Here is an 18,082-nt window from a genome sequence, read left to right on the forward strand (position 1 = left end):
CTGCTTTCCCTTTCGCCTCCCTGCATTGTGCCTACATATGCAAATTAACCGGCATCTTGTTGGCAGTTAACTGCCAATCTTAGTTGGCAGTTAATTTGCATATCGCCCTGATTAGCCAATGAAAAGGGTAGCGTCGTACGCCAATTACCATTTTTCTCTTTTATTAGTGTAGATTAATAAGTGGACAAGGTTTTGTGACAATATTATATACTTCCTTATTCCAATAAATGTTATTTTTAATGTCAGGAATGCAATGTTAATATCAGAAGGATTTGCACATGGAAATAACTTTGCATTGAATTAGATGTAATTGAATTGATTAAAATGTGGTTTGAGATGGGTATTTATAGCAATGTGTAGTAATCTGGTTTTTAATTTTTCAACTGAACTGCTGGCTTTCACCACAGTGCAGTGAATGCGTTTACTTATGTGATAGGCCTCTACTGTCATTTACTTCAAGATCCTTGGTGTTTAGAAAATTAGAACTTCTACTTCATGTTTCTTAATTGTAGCGTGAACCTGAAAACTTTCAAAAGTGCTATAGGAGAACAGCTGGAACCTAATACTAATGACCAAATGTTGACTCATGAGTATGAGGCAAATCTGACCTTACTGGTTTATAGATAAAATTATGTGGTCAATTGTCAGGCCACATCCGAAATAATATCTCTTACAATAGGATATTAGTCAGATGCCTGAAATTTCACCAAGTAAAGATATTTGCCTGTTTCCAAATTTTCCTGATAAGAGTCATTTGGGGCACTTAATAAATTTCAGATCCCTCCCTCTCTTAGAAATTGGAATTCCTTGTTTACAGACTGTTTCAGTGTGTCTAGGATGGGCTGAGAATTTATTTGTATTTTTAACTATTACCTTCTGATAATTCCTATCAGGAATGGCTAGGAAGCATTGCCCTAAAGTGGACCTAGGTTTCTCAAACATTTTTGTTCAAAATAAAAAAATGAAGAAGAAGGAGGATGTGAAGGAGGGGGCAGGGAGGAGAAGAAAGGAAAAGAAAAAGAAAAATCTCTAGAGACCTTGTTGAAAAAACAGATTCCTGGGCTCTACCCAGTGCTTCTCATTTGTCTGGAATGAAGCCCCCAAATCTGTTTTTAGAGCTGTGTTTCCTAAGAGGAAATATTATTTGATGTGAACCTCAAGAGGGCTTTATCTGCTGAGATGGACTCCCCATGGTCTACCTGAGGGCCCAGATTTTATGAACAATAAGAGTCTAGCAGCTGTTTGCTCACAGGGGTCCCTCGTGTACTCTGTATATTGGGAAGAACCTCAGACTGAACTCTCTGCTTTCTCTTTCTACCCTGGTTTCCTCTTTCTACCAATGGATTGAGACCTGCCTTGTCCAATCAGAACTGCACAATTTCGATACTTCATTTACATAAATGGACCTAATTGGGACTCTGGATAGGAACTATTGCTATAAAAAACCCCGCCTCACCCAGCTGGTGTTGCTCAGTTGGTTGAGCTGCATCCTATGCACCAAGAGGTTCCCAGTTTGATTCCCGGTCAGGACACATGCCGGGATTGCAGGCTTGATCCCCAGTAGTGGGAGTGCAGGAGGCAGCCAATCAGTTTCTCTCTCATCAATGTTTCTATCTCTCCCTCTCTCGTCCTCTTTCTCTAAAATCAATAAAATCATATTTAACCTCACAACCCCCCATCTTGGTGGAACACAATATAGGGTGCTACATGAATCTGTCACCTGGGCTACAGATCTTTTTGCTCAAATAAATGCTTTGAATTCTTTATTATAGCCTAAAATTATTTTTGGTTTACAGAACTCATACAGTGCACAGGTCTGAGTACTGTCTTCCTAGTGTAGCCTTAGTGAAGGGCCTTGAGTAAGTTTTTAGTCACTGTGACAGGAGAGAAGTGAAGCCGGGGAGTAGGAAATTAAAGGAAAGATAATTTTAGAATTAAGGATAGGTCTTAGTTTAAGAGATAGATGGAGGACAGTGAGAACCTGAGGGATAGCATTCCTAATAGAAAGGAGAAAGTCACCTGGAGACCAACGATCCCATAGCTGCAGTACTATCATCTTTGTGGGGTGGAGCATGGGTCAGCCTTAGGAAAGTGACTTTTGAAAGCAATTACATTTATTGCCTTGCAAGTGAAAATCTTCCTGCATGCCATAGATCACCAGTTCTTATTTTACATGCTGCTATAAACATGTATTGATTTTTCTCTGTGTAGTAAGAAGAAAACATAACTTATAGACCATCTTCTGGCAGAAGATGATAGATTTGGATCATAAACAGGAGGCGTTGGAAGCCAGGAATCAAAAGTAAAGAAATTCTGCAAGCCCTTGGGTAAGAAAAGTGATGGGTTTATTTACTCACATGCCTCACATTATCATTATATGGTCATCTAATGTGAGTGTGTTGCTTCTAGGCAGATATGTAACTTCACAAGTGTTAAGGAGAAGGTAGAATAAGTGCTGAAAATAGGTCTTAAGCACACATTTCTCCTTAGGCTGCTTCTGCCAGCACTTCCTGTCATCACCTCTGCATTCACTTCTACTATTTCCCAGGACCCTTCACTTCCTTCCCAGGTTAAAGCCTTAACCTAAAATACCTCATTAATATTGATAGCTAGCATTTATTGACTTCTTACTGCTAGGCTCCTTGCTATTGTGCTCTCCTTGCATTCTTTCCTTCCTTTCTTGAAATACCTCAATAATCTAGATATGTGATTATGATCCATTTTGTAGATGAGACATGTGAGGTTCCAAGAGGTAATACAACTTGCCCAGGACCTCACAGCACATCGGAAATGACAGAATCAGGTTTTACAGTTGTGCTGGCTTCTGATTCCATACTTGCTGTCTTCTTCCTTCCTCTGATGGGGAAAAATGGGGAACCACACCTGCACACCCTCCAGTGCACCAGAATAGGTTGCCCAACTTGACAAACCTCTTTTGAAAGATTGTCAATCCCTGAGATTTTAGTTTTCATTACAGAATATTTGAAAATTAGAAAAGAGAAAGAAATAACCTCTATTATTGCTAGCTTTACATAACTATGATTAATATTTCAAAGTATTTGCTTTCAGGCTTTTTTAGCACATGTGTATATTTTCTTATAGTACATACATTCTTTACTATTACGATATTTTAAATATAAATAGAATTTTCCTATTCAGAGTTTAATGACTCTCAAAATGGTAACTTAAGACTTTTTTCAGTTTGAAATGAAAGAGGCCTAGCAAATGAGTGAATGAATGAATGAATGCTTCCATGTATAGAATATTACATGTTTGTCTGCTTGTCACTTTTGTTTGTTCTGTGTTCAGAGAGAGGGTCCATTGTTCTAGTTTAAATTTTGTATCACAAACAAACAGTATCATGAACAAAGAACATACTCTCCCAACTCAAGTATGTTTTACCTGTCTTCTAGGTCTTGCCCAAATCCATACCCTTGATTAACTTACCTTGATTTCCAAGCCCATGTAGTCTTTCTGCTTTTTGGCTACATCTCACATTTGACATGCATCTTGTTCTCCATCTGCTAGATATAATGTTTTTGTCCTTTTTTCTTATGCATTTTTCTATCCCCAGAGCTTTTTTCATGATATCACTTTTATTTTTTTAGCATTTGGTATTTGAAACAAATTGCTATTAATATTTCTGAGATACTAGAATGATTTTAAACTTTCTGGTGTGTCTTTCCATGCCTTCTAGGTCCCTATCATTGTAACCATGCCAGAAATGACAGAAAATGAGACTCCTACAAAAAAGCAGCACAGGTATGTAGCCGCAGTTCAAAAACAATATAGTTTTAGAAGATAAGCAGAATTAGTCCCTACTTTATTAAATAGGTAATCCTTAGGGAACTTTCATTTGGCTGCCTAGAAAATCATTACTCTTTCAAAATATGTGTGGATAGAGAGAAATCACTTTATAGAAAGTGGTACATAGTTTACATGTACCTGTTCTTATTCTGTCAGCAGTATAACAAGTGTAATACCAAATCTATTCTAAATGTTTAGTTTCTTCTGAAAGTTTTTACTCCACACAGGATTAGTCTTTGTAGATCCTAAGCTCACGCAGGCTAAAGTCAGTTTGAATAGACATTTTGTGATATTAGAAACCATTATGTCAATATGCATATCAGTACAATATTATTTTTGGTTCTTTTATTTTTTTAGCATTTTGGTATTTGAACCAAATTGCTATTAATATTTCTGAGATACTAGAATGATTTTAAACTTTCTGGTGTGTCTTTCCATGCCTTGTAGGTCCCTATCATTGTAATCATGCCAGAAACGGATTTTACCCCCTTCTGGATTTCTACCATTTTGGCCAGGATTACTCCTTAGAATTACATGACCAATATTACCATTAATTTTTTTTAATATATTTTATTGATTCCCCTTCAGAGAGAAAGGGAGAGGGACAGAGAGCCAGAAACATCGGTGAGAGAGAAACATCGATCAGCTGCCTTCTGCACACCCCCTAATTGGGAATGTGCCCACAACCAAGGTACATGCCCTAGACCAGAATCAAACCTGGGACTCTTCAGTCCATAGGCTGACGCTCTATCCACTGAGCCAAACCCGTCAGGGCACCATTAATTTTTAAAAAATATTTTTATTGATTTCAGAGAGTAAGGGAGAGGGAGAGAGAGATAGAAACATCAATGATGAGAGAATCATTGATCAGCTGCCTCCTGCATGTCCCCCCTTGGACCTTACCTCCCCGCCCCCCTGCCCCCGGTCCCCTGGGGATCGAACCTTCAACCCAAGCATGTGTTCTGATTGGGAATCAAACCATGACCTCCTGGTTCATAGGCCAATGCTCAACTATTGAACTCCACTGGCCAGGCTGCTTCCATTAATATTAAAATCACTATTCTCTTTTTTTACCCAATAGGTGTTAGAAAATGTTAATGTGTTGAATAATGGTACATGAAAGGGAAAAATCAATCTTTTTAATAGATTAGCTTTTAATAAAATTTAAGGGTTTGGATAACTTAAGGTACATAATTGCAAAAGATGGCTGAAATGCCACTTGTCAGTGCTGGTGGCTGCCATAGTTCCCTTCCTGGGGATTTCCAGGTTCCTCCCTGCTGTTGCTTATCTCCTTTACACACTCACCTCCACCTCAGCCTGGGTGCCAGGCAAACATCAGAAGTCACCTATTTGTGCCCTGGCTGGTGTCCTCAGTGGATAGAGTGTCAGCCTGTGCACCAAAGTGTCTCAGGTTCAATTCCTGGTTAAAGGCACACACCTGGGTTGCAGGTTCCATCCCCACCCCAGTCGGGTGGGTGCGGGAAGCAACCAATCAATGTTTCTCTCTTTCTCTCCCCTTCCCTCCTTCCTACTCTCTCTAAACAAAAGGAAGTCACCTACTTGGCACATTGAGTGTTGACTAGTTCCTTAATTACATTTTTCAAATAATTTTTGTTGATTTGCTTCCTGACCAATGGCTTGTAGGTGTGTAAGAACAGAGAATTGTAGTTACTTTCAGAAATTGTGGATTCTAAATTTATATTGATACTAGGGGCCCGGTGCATGAAATTCGTGCACTGGGGGGACGGACGTGTGTCCCTCAGCCCAGCCTGCCCCCTCTCACATACTGGGAGCCCTCAGGGGATGTCCTACTGATGGCGTAGGCACGCTCCCTGCTCCCCTTGGGGAGTGGGCCTAAGCCACAGTCTGGCCTCCCTTTATGGGAGGCGACCGGGATGGCTGCCTGCAGGGCCGCATCCCTGCCTCCCAAGGCGCCAGGCCTCTGGAGCAGGCCCCACCCGTGGGACAGGCAGGGCAGGTCTAAAAGGCCTAACACCTCTGGCCAAGGCATTAGGCCTGGGCAGGGGACCCCCAGTTCCCTCCGATGGCCAGCTCCGCCCCTGCCCAGGCCTAAAGCCTCTGGCCAAGGCTTTAGGCTTGAGCAGGGGGCCCCTCGACTCTGATCACAGGCTCGGCCCTGCCCAGGAGCCCCCTGACTCAGGCCCTTCCTAGGCTGCTCAGAGCCCACACGGGGCCTACCTCAGAGTGACCTCGGTGCCAATGATGTTCCCGGGACCCAGGCCACTGGGCACTTATGTATGCAAATTAACCGCCATCTTTGTTGGGTTAATTTGCATAGGCACTCTGATTGGCTGGTGGGTATAGCGGAGTGACACCAATTAGCATGCTTGTCTATTATTAGGTAAGATATCTGCAGTTAAGTTTACATATCATAATATATATTAAGCAAATTTTCTTTAGATAGTTTCTTATTGATGCAACAAATACAAATTCATAAAATTGATTTTTATGCTCTCAAAATGTAAAGTGGTGAAAATGGTTTTCTATTATTTTCATGTTCCTTTTATCTCCACTTTTTGTTTCAGAAAGAAAAACCGGGAGACACACAATGCAGGTAGAAACAGCAACTTAAATTTCATTTAACATTTTTGTATTCAAAATGAAATTATACTACAATTGATTATATATACAGTTGATTGTATAGAATCATTTTAGAAAAGTCTTTCTTATTTTTAATTGACTGAACAACCTTGCAACTCATGAAGATGGCTTGCTTATCATCTTCTGATTTATTGTCTGTTTAGATAATTTAAGGGTTAATATACCCCTGGAGCTAGTGTGTTAAGTGATTTCACTCACTGAGTGATTTTAGTATTTTGAGTGATTCCAGATGTACTTTTCCTAAATAGAAAGTAGAGTATGAGTCTTTGCAGAAATTCCACAGGGAGCTGGCTACCTAGAGGAATAGGAAAGAGATGAGCAGCAGGGTGTAGATCTTAAAGTACTTAAAATGTGAACAGTCTTAAGTTGTGAAGTCCTAAATTATAGGAAGAAGTATAGAAAATAAATACTTAATTTTATCTCAAACATGAAAATTATAGGCCAAAGCCAGATAAACATGTATAGAAGTAATTACATATACATTTACAATTTGGTACATTTTGTAACATTTATTTTCTATCAGAGACTTCACTGAAATCAATCTAAAAAAAAATAGAAGTTAATTTTTGTTATCTATATTATAATTGATATCTTCCTTTCGCTAAGTAAAGAACAATGGGGAAAATTTTATCTATGGAGAGAAGTGTTGACCACTGGTGGGATATTGCTGTTCCCCAGAAGGGAATTAACTGCCTTTAATGCCCTTTATCACAGTGGGTAAAGAGTCTTAATGTTGTTGTTTTTACCTACCCACATTAAAAAGTCCGCTCCTAGATAACAACAGATACTATTGTTAGAGAATCCAGAAGAAAGGTGAACTATATGCATTGCTTTTTTTTTTTTTTTTTTTTTTTGGCCATATGAGTTTAATCTCTTTCAGATATATGACCTAAATCAAGCATGTCAAACTCAAAGGCTAACACGGGCCAAATAAAAAAGGTTTAAGTTTATCTAGACTGCAAAAAACAAAAGCTTCAATTTTCACAGAAACATAGGTTTATTTTCGATAGAGACATGCTAAATACAAAAGGCTGAAATCAGTGAATAATTAACATAAAATAATAGAACATTTTAATAAAAATTAATATTTTTTCGTGAACATTAACTTACCAGACACTGAGTAACTGCACAAATTAGTAAGCATAATGCAAATAAACCTATTTTTCTTGTTCTCCAAAAGCGAGGTATTTCCTGTTGCCCACACCAAACAAGTCAGTCCAAGACTAATGACGTGGCAATGGGCTGCTAAAATACTGGCTGCTAGTATTAGTGGAGAGAAATGGTGTGCCTGCGTGTAAGGCACGTAAGGGAAATGAATCCAACACCATTATAGTAATCAGTCATTAGTGAATGTTGTAATTTATTATTAATAATTATGTATAACAGGATATTGTAAAAATTAAGTTACGAAATTTTTATTAAAACGTTTCTTATATACCGTTATATTGGCTGGGCTACAAAAATATTCATTGTGGGCCGCAAGTTTGACATGCTTGACCAAAATGTTTTAATGGTGTCAACTGTCACATGGTGCCATAAATATGTTCTGATAGTAATTTATTCAGAATGATTAGATATCAATGAAAAGGATGTCCTTACTGCTAGATTCTGAAGCAAAAAGAATATCTTTTGCAAAGCAATACCTACCTATGCTACAATTTGAAAGATCATTCTTTTAGAAGCACTGGAATCTTATTAGACAGGAAGATTTTAGAAAACTTTCTCACAGAAAATAGCCAAGACCAATGTTTCTACTAACAGTGTCTTATAGAAATTATTTATATAATGTCTTGTATCCTCTTTTATTTTTTTTAATCCTCTTTTATTTTTTTAATATATTTTTATTGATTTCAGAGAGGAAGGGAGAGGGAGAGAGAGAGAGAAACACTAATGATGAGAATCATTGATCCGCTGCCTCCTGCAAGCCCCCTACTGGGGAATGAGCCCGCAACCCAGGCATGTGCCCTTGACCAGAATCGAACCTGGCTCCCTTCAGTCTGCAGGCCAACGCTCTATCCACTAAGCCAAACCAGCCAGGGCTTTTAAAGTTGTAGCACATAAACCGGAACATTTCCCAGTTCATTGAGAAGTTGTTAGATACCCAATTTCTTGGATGGGAAAATTTCTATGTGGCCAAAGTGAACAACCCAGACCTCATAGAAAAGGCCAAACCACTGCCTTTTCTTGTCTATTTTAAGTTATAACTACTAGCTGTTTCTATTCCACAAATGTTCTCTAGTCATCCTAATCTGTTTAGAAAGGTCTCATTTGCCCATCTGCTATAAAGAGGCAATTTTCTAGTAACTTAGCTTATTAGTGGGTTCTTGAAATTTGGTTGTTAAAATCTCTCATAAATGCCTGAACCGGTTTTGCTCAGTGGATAGAGTGTCGAACTGCGGTCAAGGGCATGTACCTTGGTTGTGGGCACATCCCCAGTGGGAAGTGTGCAGGCAGCAGCTGATCGATATTTCTCTCTCATCGATGTTTCTAACTCTCTGTCCCTCTCCCTTCCTCTCTGTAAAAAAATGAATAAAATATATATTTTAAAAAATCTCTCGTAATACTTGAACTACAATATAATTGCCTAATAGTAATATAATATTAGTAATTTCTGTTTATAATTTGAATTTATTTCAGATCTCATTTTTTAAAGTGCTAATAAAAGTATTGCCTATATCAATTTTCATAACACTAGGCTTAAAATCTGACACTTAGAAATCTTACTGTAGTTAGTAGATACTATTTGATAAGATTTTCTTAGGTTTTTCTTTGCCTAGGATTTCTTTACTAGGGAGAATGAAGCAAATTGTCTGTAGGTTTGATAAATGGATTTTTCCCTCTTTCTAGTGGAGAGGCATAGGAAGAAGAAAATCAATGCTGGGATTAACAGAATAGGAGAGCTGATCCCATGTTCCCCTGCGCTGAAGCAGGTAAGAAATCCCCTTATTTTTTTATCCATAACTTGTGTACAGATAATCCCCTGTTGTTTCCAAGGTTATTCTTGTTCCCTGTCATGAATAGTTTTTTGGAGTTAATAATTGTCTCATAATTTTTCATTTTCTTAAGTTTCTGTATGGCTATGTTTAATTCTTCCCACAATCTTCTAGTACAGTTTCTACATGATCAAATGGACCATATCATTTCTAGATCTTTAAAATCTTAAATTATTCAGTCCCATGATTACATGTATACTAGTATGTATGCAACTGTATTTACTAGGCATTTCTTTTATTTTCTCCAATCATGTTCGTTACTATCTTAAATTCTTACCTAGAATCTTCTAAGGATCTCTTCTTTATTTTGTTCTCCACACCTTATCAACCTCTACTAAAATCTCAACTTATTTAAGCTGACAGTTTTCTCTAAGCTTTTTGTTTCTTCTGATAATGAGGATAAAACCTGCTCACTGAAATCAAAACAATAAAAATGGAAACAATATGGAAGGCATACAGAGTTTAAAAAATAAATTGAATACTGCCAAGAATTAAAAAAATCTTAAAAAATAAGTTAAATAAATTGACATCCTACACTCAAGTTATAATCACTGCTAAAACTTGTTACACATCTCTTTATACATTGCTTTGTGAATATGTCTGTGTAGTTTCACAACCTCCTTTCTATTTTCACGCAGTGGTACATAGTAGACTTAGCTGTAGATACCTTTCCTCATGTGTCGTAACATTTTACTGGTTATATAGTATTCCATTGTAATGGGATATCATCATTTGACTTAGCCTTTTTTAAATTAATTTCTTTTGTATTATAGTATTTCATGGTTTTTATTAGCATTTCCCTGAATCGAAAGAGGTTTTAAACTAGTTTGAAAACCTATTTTTCTTTTTTACATTTTAAATGAATATTTGTATATACTCTTTTTTTATGTAGTGCCTATTCTAGTTTTTGACCCATTTTTCTAGTGGGTTTTCTCTTTTTAAAAAATTGTATTAAATTTATTGGGGTGACCATTGGTTAATACAGTTATATATTTAATTAAATTAATAGATGCAACAGTTAATATATACACAGCAAATAGCACCGAAAAGCTTAAAACAACAACAGATATTGGTCTCCTGCCTACTACTTCCCAGTTCTAATGTAGCTCCTTAGAGGCAATCATTCTCAACTGTTTCTTCTGGTATTTACCTTTCTATTTCAAAATGACATGCTTATATTATTATATCTTATTTTGCATTTTGTATATTGTCCATTAACTTCCTCATATGCTTTTCCCTTGGCTTTCCCCTGAGTAATCCAATGTAATTCTACCATAACTTTTGATTAAATTGGCATTCAGTTTTTATGTTATGAAGATGGTCTAAATATTGTGTATGGTTGAGTCAAGGAGTATACTATATTATGTTTCATTTCGTATGCAACTTTTTTTGAGTTAATAATTGCCTCATCATTTCACATTTGCTTAATTTTCTATATACTCCTCTTTAATTTTTCCACACTTCCAACAGTCTCTTAGTACAGTTTCTACTTGGTCAAATGTACCACATAATTTCTTTTTACCCTTTTTTTTCCTTTGAGACTATACTTCTGGAGCCCTCTACACTTTCTTTTCCATCTCAATTGGTTGGTCTCCTTTAACTCTTCTGTTTTAATTTCAGCAGCAAAACACTCACCTCTACTGAAACAGGTGGATAAGGAAAACATACATTTATATAAAGAACTGAGTGTAATATTCCAAGCAAATCCTATATAATAAAAGAGAAACATGTAAATTGACCAGAACGTGCCCTAACTGGTTTGGCTCGATGGATAGAGCGTCGGCCTGTGGACTGAAAGGTCCCAGGTTCGATTCCGGTCAAGGGCATGTACCTTGGTTGTGGGCACATCCCCAGTAGGAGGTGTGTAGGAGGCAGCTGATCAATGTTTCTCTCTCATCGATGTTTCTAACTCTCTGTCCCTCTCCCTTCCTCTCTGTAAAAAATCAATAAAATATATTTAAAAAAAAACAAATAAATTGACCAGAATGTAATTACTGCTCCATATTTTTAATTTCCAAGAATCTTTTTTCTTATTCTTTTTGTTTCTTTTCATGCCACATGTTTGTTTCATGGAGATAATATCATCTCATCTATGAGAATGTTACAGGGTTTTTAAAAAATATTTTCTGTGTTAACTTTGTATCTTCTGATTTTTTTTTTTAGGTAATCCTCACCTGAGGATATTTTTCCATTAATTTTTAGAGAGAATGGAAGGGTGAGGGAGAGATAGAGAGAAACATCGATGTGAGAGAAACATGGATTGGTTGCCCCCTCCTGCACATGGCCCAACCAGGGCCAGGGATTGAACTTGCCTTTGACCAGAATCAAACCCAGACCCTTCAGTCCTTGGGCCAATGCTCTATCAACTGAGCCAAACCCGCGAGGGCCCGATTTCCCATTTTTACCACCACCTCCTTAACCTTTTACTTGGCTAGTATTATGGAGAAAAAAGATGCTTACATATTTTCCAGTATCAAGTATCATTTTTATAAACTTTTAGTACCTATGATAGATTAGGAACCTCTACGAATGTTTGTCTTTCTGTTTGGAGACTTTCCTGAAATGCTTAGTGATACTTAGTTGTTTTTCCTATTAGAGAATGAGACATTAAAAAGCTGATTGGGTAAGCTTGTCTATTGGTAGCTCTGAGTGTTGAGTGATTAGTTGGTGAATGAGTGTTGTTGTTGTGAAACTCAAAAATATCAGTATTTGTTGCTTTTTTTGTTTGTTTTGGGGGTAGCTATTAATTTTTTTTTCCAGAGCAGAATTCTTGAGCCCTGTACCTAGGTGTGGGAACGGTTGGAAGAGCATGAGGCTAGTTGCTATTATTCTGGAAGCTGAGTCAGGGAAGTGAGTGCTTTAGGAGGCGGTTTGACTTCACTCCGGTTTTCACTCAGGAGCCTCATCGTGTGTTCACTTCTGTGCCAGGTATCCCTGAGGCTGAAATTCTCTGGTTACACTTCATAGAAAACAAACTTGTCTCTGGTGGTTGGGGCAGAAAGGGGAAGTCATCCAGCTGTGTGGGGATTGGTTCTTATTACTGCATAAGAAGAGTCCTTCCACCAGCCTTCCAGTTTTATCCCCATACCTTTCACCCCACCTTCGTGGTCACGGGAGCTCCCAGTCCTGAACCTCCCGGGCTGTGGCAGGGAGGCCCAGATCAGTTTGCCTCTTCTCCACACTGTCCTCTTAGGAAGGTCTTTCACTCCACTTTCTTTTCATTCTCCCTTCCAGGGTGGTACTTAGTCTTGCATAAATGTTTTTTAGTCTTCTTAAAAACACACTTTCAGTTTCTTTAACAAATAGCAAACTTAAGGGCAGACACTGTGTCCTCTGACTGTTTTTCTTCCTCTACATCTCAATGTATATAGTAGCTGCTCAGTAAATATTTGTGTTTGCCTAGTAAAATCTTATTTTCCTGCTCTTGGCTTTCATTCCTATGAGTGTCTCTGAAAGGAAACCATAATCATTTTGATTTCCTCGGTGTCTTAGACTGTGCAATGGAAATCAATCTTTGGCTCCCAGAAGCTGAATAAATTAAAATTTCCTGCACTATTGCTGCATGTCTCCACCCCCATCTGAAGTAGAGAGGCAGAAAATGGGCACTGTAAGGCTCTGCCTTTGTCTCAGCTCTTTTTTGTTGTTGTTGTTAATCCTCACCTGAGGATATTTTTTTCCATTGATTTCTAGAGAGAGAGGAAGGGAGGGGTAGAGACAGAGAGAGAGTAATATCTATTTAAGAGAGACCCATCAATTGGTTGCCTCCCACATACACCCCGACCAGGGATGGGGATGAGCCTGCAACTGAGATATGTGCCCTTAACTGGAATCGAACCTGTGACCCTTTAGTCTGAGGGCCAATGCTGTAACCACTGAGAAAAACTGGCTAGGGCTCTCGACTTTTGAGTTAAGAAAGGACAATATCAGTTTTCTCTCTCAAAAGTGTTTCCTGGGTTACTTTGGTTTTTTGGAGGACACAGTCTAAGGAACCCAAAATTGTAACTTGCTGAATCAAAGCACTAGATCACCAATTCCTGCATGAAAAGAGTTGTCTGATAAAGTACTGGAGATATTTAATAATGTGCACATGGGAGTAGGAGTTAAACATGCACTGCAACATTTAAAAAATTATTTTCCAATTGCAGTTGGCACTGCAACATTTTTAATAGCTGAAGAATAAAAAACTGAAATGCTTCTTATACAGCTTAAATATTTATTAGTAATAGACTGGTAAATAAAATAAATACAGCATTCAGAAGGTGTAACATAGATACAGAAACCTAAATGCTATATAAAAGTATCTCCAAGGTATATTTTTAAATTTAAAAATAAAGTAACTTACTCTTTATAGTATCTTTCTATCTGGATTTAAACAGACACACACACACACACACACACACACACACACGCACGGGCATAGAACATTTTGGAAGGGTACACAGGTCACTTTATAGTGGTGGCCTCTGGAAAAGGGTCTGGAAGGTTAAAGCCAAAAGAAATATTAGCTTTCATTATATATCCCTTCAGATTGTTTACATTTTTTTGCTATATGCACATATTGTGTTTTCACTTTTTAAAATTATTAATTAAGAATAAAGCAGCACTTTGACCTAAAATACAATCTTTTCAAAAAGCTTAGGAATGGAATATACTGGGAGTATGACACCAAAAGTCAGTCAAGTAACATTGTAGTTCTGGCTGACAGAGTAAAGAATAACATTAAATTTAATTTAAAGTCTTTAAATGGTCTTTAAGGCCCTCATTGGCCTCCTCTTTTACTACTCTTCTCCTATGTACTTTAGTTGGCTCATCTCCTTACTGTTCCTCCAACACGCCAAGCACAGCTCTGCCCGAGAGCCTTTGCTCTTACTGATCCTGTTACCTGAACCCTCTTTTTCCTGATACCTATAAGGCCTACACTTTTTGTACCTCCTTCATGTTTGTACTTAAATGTTGCCTTACAGCCCTAGCCGGTTTGGCTCAGTGGATACGAGTGTCAACCTGAGGACTGAAGGGTTCTGGGTTCTACTCTGTCAAGGGCACGTGCCTCTGTGTCAGGCTCGATCTGTGGCCCAGGTCGTGGAGAACGTGGGAGGCAACCAATCAATGTCTCTCTCACATTGATGTTTCTCTCTCTATCTCTCCCCCTCCCTTCCACTCTGTCTAAAAATTAATGGAAAAATATCCTTGGGTGTGGATTTAAAAAAAAGAAAGTTACCTTACAGAGAAGCCTTCCTCAGCCTCTCTATACAAAATAGATTATAACAGAGTGTCTTAGTCATTTGGGGCTGCTATAAGACAATTATCATAGACTGGGTGGCTTAAACAACCAAAATTTATTTCTCACAGTTCTGGAGGATGGGAAGTCCAAGATCAAGGTACTAGCCAATTCAGTTCCTGGTGTGGACTTTCTTCCTCACTACGTCCTCACATGACACTTACCTCCCTCATGTTTTCTTCTAAGGGCATCTCATATGAAAGGTCTACCCGCATGACCTAATTATCTACCAAAGGCTCAATCACCAGATACCATCACAGCAGGGATTAGAGTTTCAACATGAATTGTGGGGGGACACAAACACTCAGTCCATACACAGAGTAACCTCTGCCATCTCTCTGGCCGCTTCTTACTCTGCCCTATTTTTCCCCCCCACAGCATTTTATTCATATATATGTATAAAATTTCTCAAATTCAGGAACTTTTTCTGTTTTGTTTATAATATCCCTAGTGCCTAGTACAGAGCCTGACACATAGTTGATGCTCAATAAATACTTAGTAAATGAAAGATAAATAGTAGAAGCTTTTGAATATTGGTGAATTTAAAACATTTTTCAAGATACATATCACATATCCTATGTAATAACAGCCTAATATGCTAAGTGTCTGACTGTTCGTTCGACCAGTTGCTATGATGCACACTGACCACAGGGGGCAGACGCTTCAACTTGTAGGTTAGCTTGCTGCTGGGGTCTGGCCAATCGGGACTCAGCAAGACAGGCTGGACATGCCCTGGAGCCCTCCTGTGGTCCCTCCCCAGCCCCAGTTGTGCACTGGTGGGGTCCTTTGGCCTGGCCTGTGCCCTCTTGCAATCTGGGACCCCTCGGGGGATGTCGGAGAGCTGGTTTCGGCCCAATCCCCACAGGCCAGGCCGAGGGACCCCACCAGTGTATGAATCCATGCGTTAGGCTGGGCCTCTAATATATGATAAAACCAACACTTTAAGTTTCTTTGGCAAGGTCTAAAAATGAAGACCTTTTAAATGGTTAATTTTCTTTGGCAGAGCAAGAATATGATCCTGGACCAAGCCTTTAAATATATAACAGAATTGAAAAGGCAAAATGATGAATTCCTGCTTAATGGAGGAAATAATGAACAAGGTAAATATTTTTTCTTTTTGTCCCCCCCCCCCCCCCCCCACCCCCCCCCCCCCCCCCAGTGTTTAGACCTTTGCATCACAGTGCAAATTATATTAGGATACAGAAGGCTTTTTGACAACAAACATTATTAAGACCATGCATTCAGTGGATCTGGGAGAATAGTGTTGCAGATAAATTCATCTTAATGAGCAATTCTAAATTTTGCAGGCATACATAACTTTGATTTTGGACTTGTCTGTACTTTTCATGTTTGCTTAACTCATGATATAAGAAATGCTGGATCTCCTTTATTCTAGTTTAATCATCCAACTAGGAGGAGCTTATAAGGGGATATAGAGGGATCCTGCTTAGTGTAACTTAAAAACAAGATAAAGATATGCCTGTGCCAAGACTTAACTGTGAATTTGCTCAAAAGGCCAAACCCTCAGTTCATGATTGTTTATATTACATGTAATGTGCACATCAGACTGCCTGATCATTTAGTAATATTTGATCTTGCTCTGGCCGTTTTGGCTCAGTGGATAGAGTGTTGGCCTGGGGACTGAAGGGTCCTGGGTTCGATTCCAGTCAAGGGCACATGCCTGGGTTGCAGGCTCGATCCCTAGTGGGGAGCATGCAGGAGGCAGCCAATCAATGATTCTTTCTCATCATTGATGTTTCTGTCTCTCTCCCCCTTCCCCTTTCTCTCTGAAATCAATAAAAATACATTTAAAAATAATATTTGATTTTTAGATAGAGGTGAGTCTTTCTATGTTATCAAATGAACCTCTTTTTCCACTTGAACTGGAGAATGGGTTTCCTTATAACAGCTGAAAAGAAGAATATCACAGGCAAGTATAAAGCTCAGAGTGGTAGGCCACTGACAAGAGGAGAGAGACAATTTCCTGTGACACCTCAGAAGGTCACATTTAAAGGAAAGAAACAAGGCAGAATTTGTGGGGGCAATGCTGAGCTGTTCATAAGAAGCGGGAAGGATATTGGAGACCATACTTGAAGGTTAGCTTCAGAATTTCAGTTAGATAACAACTTATCCCCTTAACTAGCTCAGTTGTCTTTATGGCCCAGGCCCTGGTTATGATGCTATCAGGTAGTTAGATACATAATATATGTTTGGTACCCGTTTTGAGGCACCCTATAAAATGATTTGTAGGCTTTTCTAGTGAGAGCTTCTTTGATTTCACAGCCCAGAGGCTGAAGCAGTCAAGTTACCTTAGGAAAAAGGGAAACTATTGAAAAAATACATGTTGCATGAGGCCCAGGAAAAGCTGAACAGCCAGGCCAGGGGTCGGAGCAGCAAAGGAGGCAGCTTCAGTGTGACTACTTGTCATCTCCGTCATCATCCTTTCTTTGGTGCTTTTTTGTGCATCTGCTCTCTCTTCTTCTCCCAACAGTTTCCTCCACATTCTCACGGTCTACATGACAATCTAAAACAGTGGTCAGAGCAGTGGTCTTGGGAGTCAGGCCACGTGGATTTGTGTCCTGGTTTCATTTATCACTCAGTACCTCTCAGTTACTTAATTTCTCCAAGTTTCAATTTCCTTATCTTAAAATGAGGATAATTATAGCATCTATCTGGTTGACTTTAGATAGATTATATAACTACTCTGAGCCTGTTTCTCACATCTGAGAATGAAGACAACAATAGGTAGTTCCCAATACATGGTTGTTATGAAGATTAAGAGATAATTCTGGCAAAGCACTTGAAGTCTGGGACTTCAAGTAAATGCTTGATAAATATTATGTTATGATTGTTGTTATTGTTATTAAATGAGACAGTGAATGGAAAGTCCCAGGCATATAGTAAGTGTGCAGTAAGTGAGAACAACCATTATTATTTGGTCTATAATAATTATTTTTAAATTTCTAATGTCCATGGCACATTGACATCTTTTTCCTGTGTCTGTTAGTTTAAATATCCACGGAAATAATTTTCTAGTTTCAGCTCATCCTTGTCAGGACAGACTGTTCATTTCAGGCTACCTCATAGGGCAGCCTGAGGATTGGCTGCCTTTGGTAGAGGGAATGGGAAGAGTACTCTTGAGGCAAGACAGGTAGGGATATACGGGGTCACAGAGCATAAATAGCAGCAGCCCAGGCTGCCCCGTTAGTAGGATCCAAGGGTGAGGCTGTCTTCCTTAGAAAGGAAAAGGGGAGAGAACCAAGATGGCGGCATAGGTTAACGCCGGAGTTTGCCGCCTCGAACAACCATTTCAAAAGTGAAACTAAAAGACGGAAGGGACATCACCCAGACCCACAGGAACGCTGGCTGAGTGGAAGTCCTA

At 38.7% G+C, this 18,082-nt stretch overlaps 1 protein-coding gene across 2 annotated transcripts in view; it reads left to right on the forward strand.

Moving 5' to 3' along the window:
* The window catches only part of USF3 (upstream transcription factor family member 3), a 38,459-nt gene that overhangs the window by 10,594 nt on the left and 9,783 nt on the right, over positions 1–18,082 (forward strand). For both annotated transcript variants that reach the window (XM_015570394.1, XM_006773603.2), the window contains 5 exons: positions 2,212–2,327; positions 3,698–3,762; positions 6,354–6,382; positions 9,277–9,359; positions 15,704–15,800. In XM_015570394.1, the coding sequence (XP_015425880.1) occupies positions 3,716–3,762; positions 6,354–6,382; positions 9,277–9,359; positions 15,704–15,800 (256 nt within the window). In that variant the 5' untranslated portion in view covers positions 2,212–2,327; positions 3,698–3,715. The remainder of the gene's footprint in view (positions 1–2,211; positions 2,328–3,697; positions 3,763–6,353; positions 6,383–9,276; positions 9,360–15,703; positions 15,801–18,082) is intronic.

Source organism: Myotis davidii, unplaced genomic scaffold (assembly GCF_000327345.1).
Source record: "Myotis davidii unplaced genomic scaffold, ASM32734v1 scaffold201, whole genome shotgun sequence".
NCBI classification, from domain to species: domain Eukaryota; kingdom Metazoa; phylum Chordata; class Mammalia; order Chiroptera; family Vespertilionidae; genus Myotis; species Myotis davidii.